This window comes from Trematomus bernacchii, unplaced genomic scaffold (assembly GCF_902827165.1).
Source record: "Trematomus bernacchii unplaced genomic scaffold, fTreBer1.1, whole genome shotgun sequence".
NCBI lineage: Eukaryota > Metazoa > Chordata > Actinopteri > Perciformes > Nototheniidae > Trematomus > Trematomus bernacchii.
The window spans coordinates 1,827,421-1,845,363 of NW_022987698.1; the positions used below are offsets into that span (position 1 = coordinate 1,827,421).

Genomic DNA, 17,943 nt, shown 5'->3' on the forward strand with positions numbered 1-17,943 from the left:
ATGGGACATCCTTCTCAGTGACCCTGCGACCTTCTTCTCACCCACGACTATACGGGTCGGTGTGCAGAGTACGGCTGTTTAGGGGCAGTGGGGAGAGGATGATTGTTTTTAGTAATAAATGATATATATAAATATACTTTTCAAAATGTAATTATGGGGTTGGATGGTAAGGTTTTGCAGACACAAAAGACAAAGTAGCATAACAATCACTCAAGAAGAAGCAGGAAGCAAGTACAAGTTGGGAAAGAAAACTAAATAACACACAAATCACATCAAGGACTCCGGTTCTCATAAAACCTTTATGTCAATACTACACAGCATTAACTGCACACCAGGCATGACATTGGCAAATAAGTATACCTGCTGTTCATGCACCCAAATACCAACAGCAAATCAGAAAGTGGCTTTGATTTCCCATGCATGTTGATGTTGGCAGTTCTGCTCATTGAGATTAAGTATGCACACAAATGGAGATAGATAAGAAATATTGAAATTATCTTTCCAACAGTTTAACAGTGATAATGCAACACATTCAAAACCATTGAGGTAGTGTCTCATAACCATTTTAAAGAGTAGGACCTATCAATTCCTAGCTATTTGGCTTCAGGCTCACACTTGCACTGAAAGCAACAAGTCTGTACTTAAACATCCAAAAGGAGGATGCTCACACACAAAAGAAGGTGCTAGCTGGAAGTACTTGTTTTGATTGGAGAGTGGAAGAAAGATAGTGGGATATGAAGAGAGAAAAATTAGAGGAAGGAAAGAGTCTTATCAGTTAGGAGGCAACATGCGTGACAGAGGGAAATCGTAGTCACAGTCCCTCCATCCGTCCTCACACAGGGTGTTGAAGGAGGCCAGTGATTGCACGGACACATGGAGGCTCAAACCCCTCTTATCTTACGCCTTCATACCTTCTCATAAATCAGTGCTTAGCTATCCACTCGGCACTGATAAGGCAACCAAACAGAGAGTGATCCACACCAGGAATGAAAAGAAATAGTTTTTCTTCAAATGACCTCTTTTGCTCTCTCACACTCCCTTCTTCTATCTTCGTTATCTGTCTTTTATTAATCAAAACTGGACAGCAGACAAGTTTTTTTTCTTCTTTTTTCTTGGGGATTGATGGTTTAGTTTTATTTTCTCTTGTAGCTTCTCCAGCAGTCTGCTTATGATCATCTTAAGAAACACAAGAAAGTGTTTGGAGTGCTGAAGATTATCTGTTGATCGTCACACAATCAGCTCCTGCACTAAAACATTTATTAAAGCGGCAAAAGGCTATTATTCAAACAGAGTTTTAGAAGCCATCTTCAAAGCTAATTCTGTATTTTAATTTTGGGGTTGATAGTGAAATCGTCGGTGTGTTCATTGCAAATTCATGATTTTTAGTATAGAGATAACGTGCTTTTAGTTTTAAAAAGCAATACAATTTGGAGACACCTATTGTCATTCTTACCCAGACTGAAGTCTGATCAGAAATCTGAGCAATATGGGACCTTAAAAGCAAAACCGGATGTAACATGGGGGAGCAAACTTAGCTTTCTTGAAGAAGTCCACACCAAATGAATTACTTGTTGCGCATTATGTTTATAATGTCACAATAAGATACTTAATACTTCAGGAGCAGTTGCATGTTTAAATTAATTAACTGTACTCCTGATATACCTGTTAATGCAGTGATGAATATATTGGTAGTTTATCGAGAAGTAAATACAACAGCACAAGTATAATTCATCTGCTGGATTTGAGCAACACTTTGCATATAATAAAATATCTTTGCAACCAAAAACAACATTCCCAATATGGCTTATAGTGACGCTAAACAATCCTGTTAAACACTACAGAAGGCAGTGTGGTGTAGTTCCTGCTGATTTTATGGTCTAATTTGTTCAAAAACGCATTGCAAAGGTTTGTGACTAATTAATCATGCATAGATGGTTTAATAGGACAATGTAATCTGGCCATGGTCGTGAAAAGGTACATTTCACACTTTGCCCTAATTCTTTATGGAAGTGACATTGGTAGAATCAAAAGCCACACTAATGAATTCTAAGCTTTTCATACTTTGTAAATGCGATTACACTCGTACAAAGCATCATTTAAGTTGGATATCTTCCCAATGTCAAAAGACACTTTTTGTTTCCTCTGTGTGAGTGGACCACATTAAAACTCGATCTGTCAGCCGTGGATGAAAAAGTTTGTGTCTCTTGTGTTTGTGCCGGGAGGTGCTGCTTCCTCTAAGCCCTCCGAGGGGCCGTCTGTGCTCTTCCATCATTGTAGTGCGACGGAGCGCATGGTCCAGAGGAGCACATCAATTCATCTAACATGAAATCCTGCAGAACATGAAAGCCCCGGATCACAGCCAAGCTTTGAGCGATGACTGCTTCAGCATTTGTGCCAAGAGGAGGAAAAGTGAGAGACGAGAATGATGAGGGACAGAAAGAGAGAGGGAGCAGAGGGAGGAAAGGGGACAGACAGAGATGCTTTGAGCGTTAATGCCGTGCCAGTGTTGTATGCCACTCCCCCTCCGCTACCCCGGGGACATGAATGAAGTAAATGAATGATGGACCCAGCCCACACAAACGCCCCTCTTCCATTGAGACCAAGCAGTCCATTCAAGGGGATGAGTGAGGCGTCGACACCAACAACAACAAAAACAACAGCAACATAGGAGGCCCTTGCTCCTATTTCTCATTCATACATATGTATGCCGTCACACAGACACACACATATGGCACAGATACCATGGACAACACTGCCAACATACCATTAGGGACACCTAGAGGGTTCCTGAGAACAGGGCTGATTAACAAAGCGTGGAGGCAAAGGGGTGTGAACGGGGCAGCCACGGAAATAAAAGATCTTGGCATCACGTCAATGCAACGGCCACAATGATCGGGGATGAGAGGCCATCTCCTCCCCTCCACAATCAGCACATTATCAGGAAGCCCATCAGAGCATGAACCCAGAGAGAAGGCCTGGAAACCTCATGTTGCACCACATTTGACCCTCCCTCCTCCTCCTCTGGGCTCTTCTCTCTTGTTCTTTCGGGACGTGATGGGTTCAGGGGGTTCTCGCCCACACAGGCGTGATGTCGCTCAGAGGTCTGACCTTCAAACTCAGGCATTACTTGCCCGAAGCCACAGCAGCTAATGGAACATGGGGAATACAAATCCAATTGGAGCTGGATCAATCTGACAAGGGAGGCGTTGCTATTTAGCAAGCATGTACATCTCAAACTTTGAAGGTGGGCTTTGTAATGATGTTAGCGTCTGACTGAGGGCTCAGTTTTCACCAATTAGGAATCCTGCAGAGAGAATGTATGAAGAGTGTATGAAAGCAAGAGATTGAGGTAAAATATGAAATACAGCTCTGACGGCAGCAGCAGTAGGAAGAGAAATGTTCCGGCTTTTTAAATCCAATAGCGAGACACAACTACTGCAGCCTCCCACAGGATCATGGTCAGGCTCAACCACAGGCCTAATTTCTCCCATAATCACATAGACAGCTACTTGGTCTTTATCCAACATACACTGTTCACACAGCCCAGTTGATGGAATGGTCTGAATCTCCCACACCTGAAACATTCTTCAAGTTGTGGGTGCTGAGACTGCCTGAAACACAACTTTGACCTTTAATTTATAAAAGGAAACACTTCCCATAAAACTTTGCCAAACTGGCACAGAGCAAGCTACACTACTTTGATCATATAAACACTCTGCAAAAGGAAATATTTTTACTCTGGCAACCCATCATTTTTCTAATGTTGATGAATAGATGTGTGGTTCACAACGCACTTTGGGATTTAGTCCAAATGTTCGTGCCAAAAACACTTTTTCTTAAACAATCTCTGTGACAATCTGTAAGTGTGAATAAAGTCAGCATTTCATTGACTCTTGCAGAGGTTATTGCCGGGGCATTGGCACAGAGCTGGACAGTCAGACGCAGTCACCAGCTGAGGTAAACCATCTCAACCAACACTCTAACACCGCTAATGGGAAGCAGACACACAATTTGTCCTGAGAATGTCTTTGTGCTCCCACACTCCTTCTCATTCTCAAATCCCTCCATCTATCCACGCTCTGGCTGAGACAGCAAACCTGACACTGATGCCCTGTAGTCCATTAGCACTCTCAGAGAGCCCCGTGTGAGTCTGCTCTTTTGCTCCCTTCACATTTTCCTCCACTCACCCTATCTTCCTAACAGTCCTTACTTTGACTCTTGCACTCCCTATCTGACTCTCTCCGTCTTTCTGTCTTCTGCTTCTCTTCCTCCTTTCCTCCCGGATGATGTCTGAGCTGGAACAAGACACGATTCCCAAGTTCAACATGTCAGACTGTGTCCATAAGGAGGGGAATAAGTCTGTAGTCACTCATGTGAAATTCAGATAACATTAAAGTAATGGGGCTGCAAAAAATCCCCGTAGATACCAACAATAGCTGCACAGATAACTTATCCAGCCTCTCTCTGTACGTCAGAAACACCTGTTATCACTGGTAAAACAATTCAATTCATACACTGTGAGCTCTCCACCACGGAACGTTACTCCATGTCCAGCAAGGGTGCTATGTTTTGATAACTTTTTTTAATCAATAAATTGAGTAAGTCTATAAAATGTAATACATTAACGGTGAAAAACCTTCAAATCAGACCAAATAGGGACATTTAAGAGGCTAAAACAAGTAAATATGTTGCATTTCTCCATGATAAATGTCCTTTAGAAACTATTTATCTATTATCAAAATGATTGACCGACTAATCACTTGTTTCAAAAGTTAACCACTGACCTAGTTTCTTCCTTAAACTAAACACAAAACTAAAGCCAGTGACCTTATTCACACACTATGAACTCGCGTAGGGGTAATTCTTGCTTGTTATTTCAATGTCAGTAAATCAAAAACTCATAATACACTTATTGCTAGTAAACTGAGCCACATGAAAGAAGCTTGTTATTGAAATTGTTGGCGGTGAAGGTTTACTTCAATCAAGTGCCTGAAAGTCTGAAGAAGGTAAATCACTGGAGCGAGTTTACTGTAGATAGAAAATGAGGCGTTTAGTCAAAAAAGTGTTTCTTTATTCTATGATTGACTTAATGAACATACAATATTGTTCATACCAGACATAGTTCTTATAAACATTACCTGCACTTATGGCGCTACATATACACACACAGTATATGTAGCTCCACATGACCTAGTGTGTGTCCCCAGTAGTTCTCCCACCACAAGTGTTCACACCGGCCACCATTTGAACGAGGTCAAAGGCACTGCAGTAACAGGATCCCAACACTGACAGACAAATGATAATGAATGATAGCTGTCTGAGTAAACAAGTGGAGGGGTGCCCTTGACCCGCTGTCACCTTAATTTTAGTCCGGGCTACAACAACCCCCCTCCCCTCGACTCCCATACCTCAGCCACATCTGGTTGGCATGGTTGGAGCCTCCAACAAGAGAAACCAATCCTTCACTTAACTCTCCAACCCTCCTTCACACTTTCACAAAACCACACTGTGGCCTTTTAAAAGTCTATTGTTTTAGCAAATGTATTTTTTCTCATTTGTCTTAACTAAGCCCTGAAGCCTCCATGCCGCTTCACTTCAAGATCTCCTGAAGCAGACGAGACAGCAGACATCAGGGGAAATAAGCACAATGCTGTGATTACATTGCACCTCTCCCCTCTGTTGAAAATCATCTCAACGTGATTCGATTTGTGAAGAGTGACAGGTAGATGCTGCTATGGCAACACAACCAAATCAGTGTCATACAGCTCTTTACAGACGCTCTGCAAGCATGTGTGCACACTCAAGCATGTACACACAAACAAGGCAGCAAGCATATGGACTTGACATGAATGTTCAAAGACTCTCCCATTACTCTCCATCACTATGAATCCTAAGAAAATACTCTCTTGTAAAAGCAATGACAGACTCTGTTTCTTAATGTTGTCATCAAACATCCTGCAGTTGGTTAGGTTGATCACAGCCTGCATAATAACCTGCCTCTAATAATGACTAAAAATCACACCTCAATAATTATGGGCTCTGTAAAGTGCTCAGAAAAATGATCGAGACATCATCCTCATGTACCTCTGTAGCTTGCATTTATCTTCAGCCAGATTTCAATCCAAAAATGTATTGGGTGAAGCCAAAAACAAAGAGACTGAAACATACACCAGGATACACAGTCTACCGCACACACACATTTATCACAGCATGTTTCACCCGCTGCTGAGTGTTTCCCCCCCTTTACACAACAGGCAGAAAACTGGAAGGGCTATTTATCGAGCGTGCCAAAGCTTCCCTTACGTGTAGTTAATCATTGAAGTGCAAGATCTCTGACAAAAAACTTAAAACACAGAATGTTTAAAGTAAAATCCTGAAATTCTCTGGATACATTGTTAGGTGACTGTTGGATTAGTTGGAGCAGCTGGATGGGAATGAATATATCTATCTATCATCAGAGCAAACGATGAGGAGGTTTGTTTGAAAATGTAATAAAAAGTGAAAGGTATCCCACAACTCTGCGTGCATGATAAGGTTCCAAGTCATATAAACCTTTAGTATCATTACACTAAACAAGCATTTGCAAAAGGAGGAACATTGATGCTGTTCTTAGTTGTAAGTTGCATGTGAAAGTATAGTAGTTTGCATGACTAATAAACATGTGTTGACAGCTAATATTACATTAGTCTTTTGAACACACTCTAAAGGTTCACCTCTTGTCCTATACCAACATCCTTCCCTCAATCATTACTGCATCTTTTCACTGTGCATGTTTGTTAGTAGCTGCAACACATCTCCCAGAGGAAGAAAAGCTTATTCTGAGATAAGTAGATCTGCTCCTCCCCCGTACAAATAATAAAATCTATGATTAAAATGCCTATTAGCTAGAGTCGGGAATAATAAATAGCGGAGTGATTACGGTTTCATGTGGATGTTGTGCATTTGTATCACCGCAGGGGGAGATTCCCAGCATTAACAAGTGCATGGGCTCTGCTGCCAGCTTTGAAAAACGATTAGAAGAAGGAAATATTTCGCAGCAAACTGTTTTCACTCAGTGAATCGCTTTCTCTATGCATTTCTCTTGAAAAAAGGGTGGGGGAGCCAGCAATTATTGAGTGAAAATGAGAAAAAGAGCTACATTGGAGACAGATTATTTCCTTTCAAACCTGCGATCTAACTTCTGCACTTACGGCACGTTTGCTGAGCTGGTATGGAAAACCTTTCAGCACATACATCCACCCACTCCTCCCCTATATTTCCCTTATATATTCCCCTGCTCCCTCACCTTTGTGTCTTCCTCTTAAGGAAAGTCTGGGCACTTTAGAGACCCCCCCCCCCCCCCCCCCCCTTCTCCCCTTTCCCATGTTGAGTGTACAGAAACAGCTGCTGTGGGCGGCACACTGGGTGCTCTCCTCCCTCACCTCACACTGCCAACCTCTTATCAACAAGCAAATAGAGAGGGTATGAGTGTAGAGTAAAGGCAGAGGAGGAGGACGACGGCGAGGCAGAGGAGAAGCGGGAGATAAAAAGAGAAATAAACAGACAGGAAGGACACTATATTTAGCACTGGAGCTGTCGCCTTCTGTTTTTCTCTCCTGAATAATCATAGTTTGACAGCATGTCTCCTGCAGAGCAGAGGTTGCTCTCTGCTCTGCCCCTCATCCACCGGCAGCATCTCTAGAGAGAAAGTAGCAAAGTATTGTAGGGCTTGCGTGCCACAGCCCCCAAACATTTGTCTGTGGAAAAGGTTTTCAGTGCCCTGACATTCTCTAATGGAGATCATCGGGAAGGGAGGCAGCTTTGGACTGCTTTGCCACTAGTTACAATGTTGCATGTCTTATGCATACCAAGAGAACAAACTGCAACCATGTACGTCAAACGAGCAGCAACGTGACTAAGTGACATTTCTAAAATGCAGTCTTCCTTCCATAAGTCCTAGGAATTGAGCACATGTAGGACAGGGACAGTGAAAGGCTATGATGATGATTATCTGTTGGGAAGAAGTAAACAAGCTCAGCTGGTACAGTAGGTAGGCCCAAACATTGGTTGTTGCTATGTCTTTTATCTTTTAAAATCCCAGCAACATATAATGATTTCCATTAAGAACAAACATGCCAACACAAAATCCCCATGTAAACCATCAGGTGTAAAACAATGCAAAAACAATCTAGCTCTATTCCCCGAACACTTTATATTATTGACCACCTCTATACCCTACATACATGTACATTGGGCAAAGCAATAACATTAGCACCTGACACTGTAGACAATTACTTTCATCATTGCGTATTGCCAATAAATTCATGATAACATTAAGGCAATCTCCCAAGGATATGTTGCTTTGCAATACATGTCTCATTATGTTTAACATCTCTGATGATGCATGTAATATAATGCACTATTACCTGTAATGAGGTCTGATAATATGGCTAATTGATGACATTTTTCAGCTTAACAGCAGAAGGGTTTCTGGGTTATTAGAACAAGCAATCTCTCTTGTGATTAGCCATCAGTAGCCCGTTACATGCAGCCTCTTTTGTTTGAAGGAGCCAGATAAAGACAACGAAAGCAGCTCAAACATGTGTGTGTGCATGAATGACTTTGTATGTTTATATTCTTTGCTTGCTGATGGATTGCTATATCAAGAAGCTTGTCTGTCAGGTTTGTCTGGACTTTAACGGCCAGAGTAAAGATCAATCCAGGGTAGCCAGGGGTCATGTGCCAGCAGACAGGTTAGCTGTCCATAAGCATTCAGCAGCCCATTGATTTCTGAGACTTAATTGCAGCAAGGCTTGTCTGAGGCACTTTGCTCTGTGTCTGGTGTAAAGTGAGGAGGCTGGGCAAGGTGCAAGGAGATAAACTTTGCTTTGGTATCCCTCTTACAGTCTGGAGAATGTAAGGTGTAATGTCTCAGGGCAAGATGAAGATGAGCAGGACCAAAATAGTTTCTCTTTCACGTCAAGAGAACATCAACAGTAAGACCACCTATATAGTGGAATGTCACACTCTTATAACTAGAGGAAGACAAAGGGCTTTTCTCATGTGCTATATATACGCATTAATCTGCCTATAGGACATAATCTCTGGAGGATGAGGTCTATTGTTGTAGAGAAAAAGCAGGAAAGTTCAAACTCTGTAGCAACTCCTAATTATTCAGAGGGTAAAGAGGTGGAGACATCTCACCATTTCTGATCTTAACCCTGAAAACTGTGAGGAGAGATAGATGAGACGATAGTGAAGTCTTTGTTGCAGACTGACAATCATCGACGCATTACGTGGGACAAAAAGACAGTCCGGGAAAGTGCAGAGGCGGGAGTAACCTTAAGATCATTCCTCAAAATTGCCTGGCTTTGTCTGGCTTTCTTCCCAGAGCTAACCTTGCACCCAGGTGTTCAACCAAGGTCTAAAGAGGCCAAAGGAAAACAAAGTTAAACACTTTCAAATGGGCCCGAGGATTAGCGTAACAAGCTATTACTTGTTAATATGGTGCCATTCTCCCACAGTTTGAGGGCAGTTAACCTCGGCTGTGACTGGCTTCTGTTTAAAGGGTCACAACCTCACAGAGCCCCACGCACTAAAATAGCACGTGATTATAGACCTTGTTTAAAAGTAAATATAGGAGTTTTCAGCAGCTGATCTAAGTCACCCTTTAGAAAGTCCTTTATGAGAGAGAGAGTACACCTTCATAACTCTGACCTTTTGTTTACATAACCTCATCCGCACTTACCTAACCTAACCCAAACCCTAACAACTACATAATTTAACATTTTATTTTCCTAACCTCAACCTACACTTTTAGATGTATGTACAAGAAGGTAAGTTAAGCACTTAGTATAGCATGGTGTTAAACTATACTATTTTTGGGAAATGCACAATGTATAGTTTGATAGCTGCATTGCAGTCTGGTGTTTTGTAAGTGTGTGTGTTTAGGTTTGCAAGTCTTTTGAAGTCTGGGTTGATTATCTATCCCTATGAGCTTTGAATGGACATTCCTTTGGTCTTAGCCTCTGTTTGCTCCCCTTATCACAGTTAATAACTCAGCTTACACAAACACACTCAGTGGCTTCTTTAGGAACCTCAAAAAACAGAATTATCAGCTGAGGTTGCTTATGGCTGTTTACTTAGTAAACCTTAAGTCATCTCGTGGTTAAATGCACTTAATAGATTCTTTTTTTCAATTTGGGAAACCTGTATAGAGCTTGAATTTTGAACAAGAATACACATAGAATATACAAAATGAATTACAAGTGCACATAATTACCTAGTTAAGTATTGTATTGAATAACAGAAAAATAATTATCAGATCAATTTAAATAAAAATACGTACACAAATTAATTAAGAGCCAAAACCACATTGAAGGATGTTCTTCAGACATTAAAATGTTTACCTGATATGCCATTGTGATATTACACATGATCTGATTTGTCTGGGCTTTTATGCATGAAAATCTGATAGCTTTTAGTTGTGCAGAGTTCCAGGAAAACACACAAACCGTACAGAAGAGCAGTGTACGTAGAATTGAAGTTCTGTGTAAGTGTTCATGGCAGATTGTCACACTTTAATGCAGAACCAATACTGTGTACAGATGTTATCCTTTTTCTTTAAAAAAAAATGTGTGTGCATCTATGCATATAACCCCTTGTTTGTTTCTCTGATCAAGGGCAAATAATTGAAAAGCAAAGACAGAGTGTTGGATCATTTGTGGAAAAGTTTTGGATTTCAGCCAAAGGCAGCAACCTCTTCTCTGCAGCTTTATAAAATGCAAATAATCAGTGGGAAGTGATACTTTGTGTAACCTTTATAGATAAACATGTAAGGCTGGGTCACAGACAGAAGCACACTCAACAACGAAGTACCAAAACAAAACAAAAATATATATATATTTTAGCAGCTACAGTCGGCAGCCCACATTTGAAGCTTGTCTCTTTGTTTTGTTTAATAATCAAAGCAGCTCATTAAAATGTACTTGGATATGTTATCTGAAGCCTTTATTACAACAAATCTGTATGCCAGCACTAGACACATATCGTTAAACCTAAAGCCAATTATTTGGATAAGTACACTGGCACATCCAAAATGAATAAAAACACATTATAGAGCTGTTCCCAGAAGTACAGTAGGGTGCATAACCAATACAATCAGGGGATGCATAGCTTAGGGTGCATTCCTATTCTCCAGCTATCTGAAGTTGCTCTGCAGGGCATAAAGTAACCTCTACAACTAATTAAAAACAAAAAGGAACTCAATTAAAAGACGTAGAAAATAAATGAACTATTTTCTGCCAAGTAAATGTGAAACCAGTGGAGGGTGAAATCCAACTGGATTAGAGACAGCGAGAAAGTGATAGGATGGTGAGAGAGAAAACAAACAGCTGAGCAAAATATATAGGGAGGAGAAACTTGGTAAGTGTAGAAAATGAAGGATTTCAAAACAGTGATTTACAGAGACCTCCAGTTCCCATTCAGTGTTGCTAACTGTTCAACTCGACACAGAGGTGGGATCTGACGTCTGATGACCTCATGACGGATGCTTATAAAAGTCTACTTGAGAGGCAGAAGCGCTATAAAACCTTGAGAGATTTACATGGACACGATGGCCTTGCCAGTGCTGGGCCGACAAAGCACCGGAGACTGCACCTCTGAGACCTATTTTAACGGGACAGTTCAACACACACAGGGTCTCATGTGGCACTGGCAAACATTCATAACATGCTGGATCTGATCCCCGAGTGTGTGCCCAGCCAAGTGTTAAATCTGACTTGATTTCTGAAGGGAGCCGAGGTCGCACAAAGGCCTGTTTGGGGAACTAATGTCAGCCAAGCGATTAAATAAAGAAATGTTCTCTGTCCTGAACGGTCAGGACAATCAGCAGCACATCTCCTCTGCCCTCTCATCACGCCTCACAATCAAACTCTCTGTTAGCCAGCGAAGGAATACGTGCCAAGTCCTCCTGAATGTAGCTAGTGCCAGTAGTTTACCCATAACAAGACCAAGAAATAAAAGACTGCTGAAAGTAGCAACCATTAGACAGGTGATCTTGTCTGTATGAATCCAGAACTAAACAAACTGGGTCACAGACGCAGCAAGCATTTTAGCGCCTTACCTTTGAAGGACAGGAAGATCCTGGGAGCAGAGAGGGGCTCGTTGGGGCCGGGCAGCGCCCCGGATGATAGGGCCAGCAGGGCCATTACCCAGCACAGTTTGTCCCACAACATGGTTCCTCAGTTTTTTAACAGAGAAGAAGGAGAGCCCAGGAGCTGAGGGAGAGAGAGAAAAGCATTAGACAATGAGTCTCCCTCAAAAAATAACTGCAGCGACCAATTCTCAGCCACTGACCTTCAGTCTTAATGATTTGGTACTCAAGTCATACACTGACAACACAGAAAATCAAGCAGGGACTAAGAAACAAAGTGTCAAACTAGTTGTGTAGCCTCCTTGTATCTGTTTATTTAGATATTCTTACAAGGAATCAAAATGCTTTGAATTTTGATTATATTATGTTCAAAAAAACAAGTAGGCCTAACTTAACCCAAATCTTTAAAACCAGAGAGTTTGGAAAGAAACTGCTGGTTCAGCATTGGTTTTCCATCATTGCTGGATTTCCTGTGGAAGCTCTCATTGTAATGTGACTCTCCTCATCGCCCACAGTTATTCTTGCATGGTCTGCCTCTGTGCTGTGAGGGCAGCAGTGTGAATGGACGGATTCTCCTTCAGCTGGGAGAGCCAGAAGGAGCCACCGCTGCTGCCCTCCCATACTTGTAATACATCGGACACAAAACGTGTTTGCAGAAGCAGCAAATAACTAGGAAAGGATTGTTTTTCTGCTACCATTATATAACAATAACTACATTTCAGCAGAAGTAGGCCTACACGGAGCCTGGCGCGCATTGGCAGGGCTCAAATCACAAAGCACATCAACATGCTGAGATGAGGCACAAAGGGAGATGAAGTTAATAATATCCCCATAAAAGGATCTAAAGACGCTCCAAATTATCAGCGGGAGGCCGAGGTGACAAACAAAAAGCTTGCACAGAGAATCGACTGTGCCACGTTTGGAGACAATACAACGATTTTAGCGCATAGTGCTTTGCTGTAATTATCCATGCATGGTATGATCTTCTCGTAAACGTGGATCTGAGTCTGAGGTCAAACTGTCAGTGAGGGTTTAAGATCAAGTTCCACATTGAGCCCAAAGGCATAACTCCAAAGCAGACCGTTAACCAAAATAAAGCGTGACTGGGCTTTGAGTTATGAGGACATGAATATGAACCACGTGTAATTTATAAGAGGATTTTAAGATTGTCAAAAGTAGCGTTGAGGACAAGTGACATGCATTCAATTATGGCGGATAGCAGATTATGAAGATACAGCATCACATGCAGAAAGAACTTTCAGTGCCCTCTTAACTCACATTGTCCACTGAACACACGCACACACACACTCACACACACACTCACACAAATAGTGGTCTTTACTCTTGCAGCTTTTGAATTTGTAGTATCGGTCATTTAAAACTACCTCCCAGGCGCCAAAAAAGCACGCTTAAAACAAAATGACATGCCAACTTCACTTTGATGATTGGAAATATATCGTTCCAAATACAGGACAAAATCATATCACAGAATTAAAAAGAAAACAAATAATTTAAATTATTAGAGCCCTAATCTTGCACAAGCAGCCTGCATCATTTGTGTTGCACGAAATGTGTCTCCCTGATTTATGAGCACATCTGTCTCCATAGAAAAATTAATCTGACATCAAAACAGCACTTAGATTTGAACCAACCTTCTAGTTCCGTCCAGTGACTATTGGGATAAAGCTGGCCAACATTTAAAACCATCCACCCCGGATCCTTTGAGCTCCTCTGTCCGCACGCAGTGAATATCAGTGTATCCGCCGCAGATCCTGCACGATTATCCACAGAGCCAAACAAAGCTGGGATTTAAATTAACTTGACGCAGCCGCCTTAACTTGAAGTGATCTCTAAAACAGATTCTGTATTTTCCACTGAATGAGGTGAGAAACAAAGAGTTGTTCCTGGAGAAGGGTAGCAGAGAACCGTCTTCCATGCACAGCCACGCTCAAGTGAGTGGAGCAGGAAAGCGGTCTCTGCAGGTGGATCCGCGGAGGTCTCCCGGCGCTGGACACACCCATGGGGGAGGGAACCTACCTTAGCATCCCAGCGCTCCGTCCCGCCCCGAAATCTAGCACAAAACAGGTCTGCTGTGCATCTTCTGACTCCAGAGAGACTCCAGAGGTAAACTCTAAACTGAAATTATGAATATATTAGGGTAAAGGGCAGCTTGTAGAGATGTGAAATATGTCATGTTCACTTCATTAGGGGAAGACGTCCAAAATGTTCTGCTACAATCAAAACTCAAATATATTCCCTTTAAACATCTGGTTTTTAAATCTTAGTTTAATTACTTTAAAGGGATTTTGCAACTGATATTAAGTGTCTTAGTGTTACCCACTGACTAATAATTATCATATCGCATCTCCCATTTATACATAATTTGTTTTTCTTTTCTTTTTCCTATTCACTGTGGAGACACAATTGCTTTTTAATGACTCTTGCATTATAGTTTTCCAGCTGAATGTCACTGTACATTTGAATTTGATTCATAGTGAGGAAATGACATACTTAAATGAAACCCAAAGCCTTTTTGCAGAATATGCAGTTTATTTTCATTGCTATTAGCAAATATCTCTGTTACCTAAAGGTAGACATATTAAGATCAAGATTAAGATAAAGATAAATAAAATAAGCAACGGCAATGTTTTTGTATAGCTCTCAAACAGTGAAAGGTTAAAATATCTCCATAATGACTTTATAGCTGAATAAACAGTGTAAAATACACGTACGCACTGTGGTACAAGACACATGGCAAACACAATATGTTGAGACAATATTTTGCTGTGACAAATTCACAGTTATTCAACATGTGTGTCCAAACTTCCTGCAACGGGTCTTAAATACTGAACTCAGCTTTTTTAATACTATGGCTGATGCTTTTTCAAAATGCAGAGCTATTGTTTTACATGTCAAGAGGAAGCTGGAGTATGAAAATAAGAAGGAGGTTATTCTACAACTTAATTATCCTGACTGCCAGCGACTGATTTTTATTTGCTGACTGGTGCCAACATCGAGTTGTGCTGAGAAGCGTTCTGATGCCAGATCTGAGCCAAACAATTGTTCAGTATCTGCTGGTATTGGCAGTCGCACAGTATGGAAAAGTGTTTGCTTTTTGAATAAGGCATGAATCACTTTTTTCTCAAAAGGAGAATAAAGAATAACTAAGCCAACCATGATTTCAGATGAGAAGAAACATTTTCATATGATGCAAACAACTGCTGTGTGACTTTTTGGTACCACAGAAATGTGGCTGCACGTCTCACATAAGAAACATTTGAAAAGTGGCCAAACGGAGATAAGGTAGATTTATTCTGACACCTCGACGACCTGACAGAGGATCACTAGCTCTCGCCACAAATAGGCATCAGATATTCATGGGCAAATGGAGCCTTAAATCTTTTAATCTCACTCGATCCCTCGCCTGATCACACTGGCTTATTTTGCTTCTTATTCAGTCAATGCACAACGCAGCTGATGCCCAATATGCATGCTTATTATTCCATATATGATAAATACAGTACCGTAGGTCTCATGCATGTCTTTGAGACGTTATTGTTGCAGAAACATCTAAAATCAGAAAGGAATTTGGAGGATACAATGACTTTCTTTCATTGAATAATGGCTGTGAAGCTGATATACTGTTTCCTTTGTGTGTGTGAAGTATAATGTTACAGTGACAAACCATAAAACCTGCATAACTGCAAAACTGACTGGGTGGCAATTTCACTGAAACGTACTTGTGAACGCGATATGGAAAAACCTATTTGGTGGTGAATGACTTTATTTAGTCAAAAATATGAATACGTTTCATTTATCAGCCTTTGAGTTGAGGAGAATACATTAGATAATTATAACAAAAAGGCACGTTCATGCTATAGGGGGACAAAACATTGCCGGATCCCTGGCTGTGACTTTGAGTTTTCTGTCCTTTGAAAGATGTCTTGAAGACAATCATTTCATTAGTTTATGCAAAATAGGCTTTGCAGCATGACTCCGGGCTTTGATGCTCATAGCAGAGACATGAAGAGAGCTCAGCATCAGCATTTGCTATTAAAAGTGTTAAATTTCCCTTGATACCAGTAAAAGGCTCTTGGAAACAATTACCCTCACGCTGCCGAGCTCACGCACACAGGATGGAAGACATTGATATGTTTCAGTCCATCTGAATATCAGACAATAAAAAAACAAACATCAAATCCTTTTTCTCTCACAATGCCTAACTTACGCAGGTGGGCGTTTGTGTTTGAAGTGTGGTCTGATGGTAAAGAAGCCAAATAAATAACAACTTTCATAAATATCCGCGACACAACTCCCAAGGACTCAACAACAATAAATCAGTCAAACAATAAAAACTCTTTCCCCAAACTTCCACTATCAGCACTTAAAACAATCCTCAATCAAAATGTGTGTGGAGCAGCCAAGTTTAATTGTTTCATTACCAATATTCTTTTTGTTTCCCAGCTCTAACTATTCCTATTTCTCTCTTTTTTTGTCTTCCCTCTTCTTTCTTGTAGCCAACAGCTGCATGTTGTTTCCTATATTTCTTTTTAATCAACAATATTATTCCCATCTTCAGGCCTCTGGTGGCCTCACCATCTGTCACTTGCGTGAGACAAGAGGAAAGCAATTATTGAATCCTGGCTTTGAGGAGTGCCTGCCTTCATAAAAGTCCCTCATGCTTTCCAGTTTTTCCTCTAGGCTTGCTTTCTCTAGCAGCTATCTGTGGGATACAATGTGAAGGATAAAGTTGAATCCATATATCATCTTTAGGTGCCAGACCACATTCAGAGAAGTTCTGCGAAAATGACGTTGAGGGGTTTTTGTTCTGCTGAGAACATGCCAGGTTTACAAATCTGGGTTTTAACACTGCTGATGGGAGACTATTGTTCTTTCTCTTCAGAAGTCTTATGATCATCACAGATATTACATCACTTCTCTTTGAATGCTTCACTTTTATCATCCAGACTGAATCTGTCAGTTTCAACAAAACTGTTTGAGTTGATCTATTTAAAATATTGTCATTTTCTTAGAGGATATACAGTAAAGGCAATGCTGCATAGATTATTGTTTTCATTCTAGCCAAGTTCTCTGAGGAGGTCTCATAAGCATCACTTTGGAAATAATGCACTTATTTGTAGTTACTGTAGAAGACGCATGGTGGGTTGAATGGAAGCAGGTGCCAGTGGGGAATACAAATCCAGGCAGTATAAGAGCAGAGGTCACTCTCTCATGTGAGTTTCATTACATTCAATGAATTTTCCTCCAACCTTTTGCCATCAATGACTCCACCAGTCACGGAAAGTAATTATTAACAGACTGTGACAACCCTAACCTCTGCTGGCTCCACCACATGATGGGGAGGCAATTAACAGCTGTTCATTACTGATGAGGTGAAGAAACAAGTGCACATCTGCATGTACACACACATCTTAATTACACGGGCAGATGTGAGTGCACACAACTGACCATGCACATAACCAACACACACACACAGCTAAGGATGCCGTGACACACAGAATGGCCCTCAGTGCACTCCGAGGGACACATCGTTTGTGTCGAATTTAATGAGGGAACATGTACTCATCTCCCCCTCACCGGGAGAGCTGTTACCTTTTGGTGTGATAAGATATTAAACATTCACACAGTTTCTGCTGCGCTTTGACTAGTAAGGCAGCATGCTCATTAGCATTTAAATGGGAAAAGATAACGCCACACTTTGCAGTCATACCTCCCTCACAAAGCTGGCAGACAGGAGAAAACTTGAATCAGGCCCTGAAAACTTTGGCTGTTTATCATCTTATAGTGTT

General features: G+C 41.1%; 1 protein-coding gene across 4 annotated transcripts in view; it reads right to left on the reverse strand.

Annotated features, from left to right (window-relative positions):
- The window catches only part of LOC117489561 (semaphorin-3F-like), a 47,893-nt gene extending 33,808 nt beyond the window's left edge, over positions 1–14,085 (reverse strand). For all 4 annotated transcript variants that reach the window (XM_034138937.1, XM_034138936.1, XM_034138935.1 and 1 more), the window contains exons 1-2: positions 13,786–14,085; positions 12,104–12,257 (exon numbers count right to left, since the gene is read on the reverse strand). In XM_034138937.1, coding sequence (XP_033994828.1) covers positions 12,104–12,215 — 112 coding nt within the window. In that variant the 5' untranslated portion in view covers positions 12,216–12,257; positions 13,786–14,085. The remainder of the gene's footprint in view (positions 1–12,103; positions 12,258–13,785) is intronic.
- Positions 14,086–17,943: the final 3,858 nt, after the last annotated feature.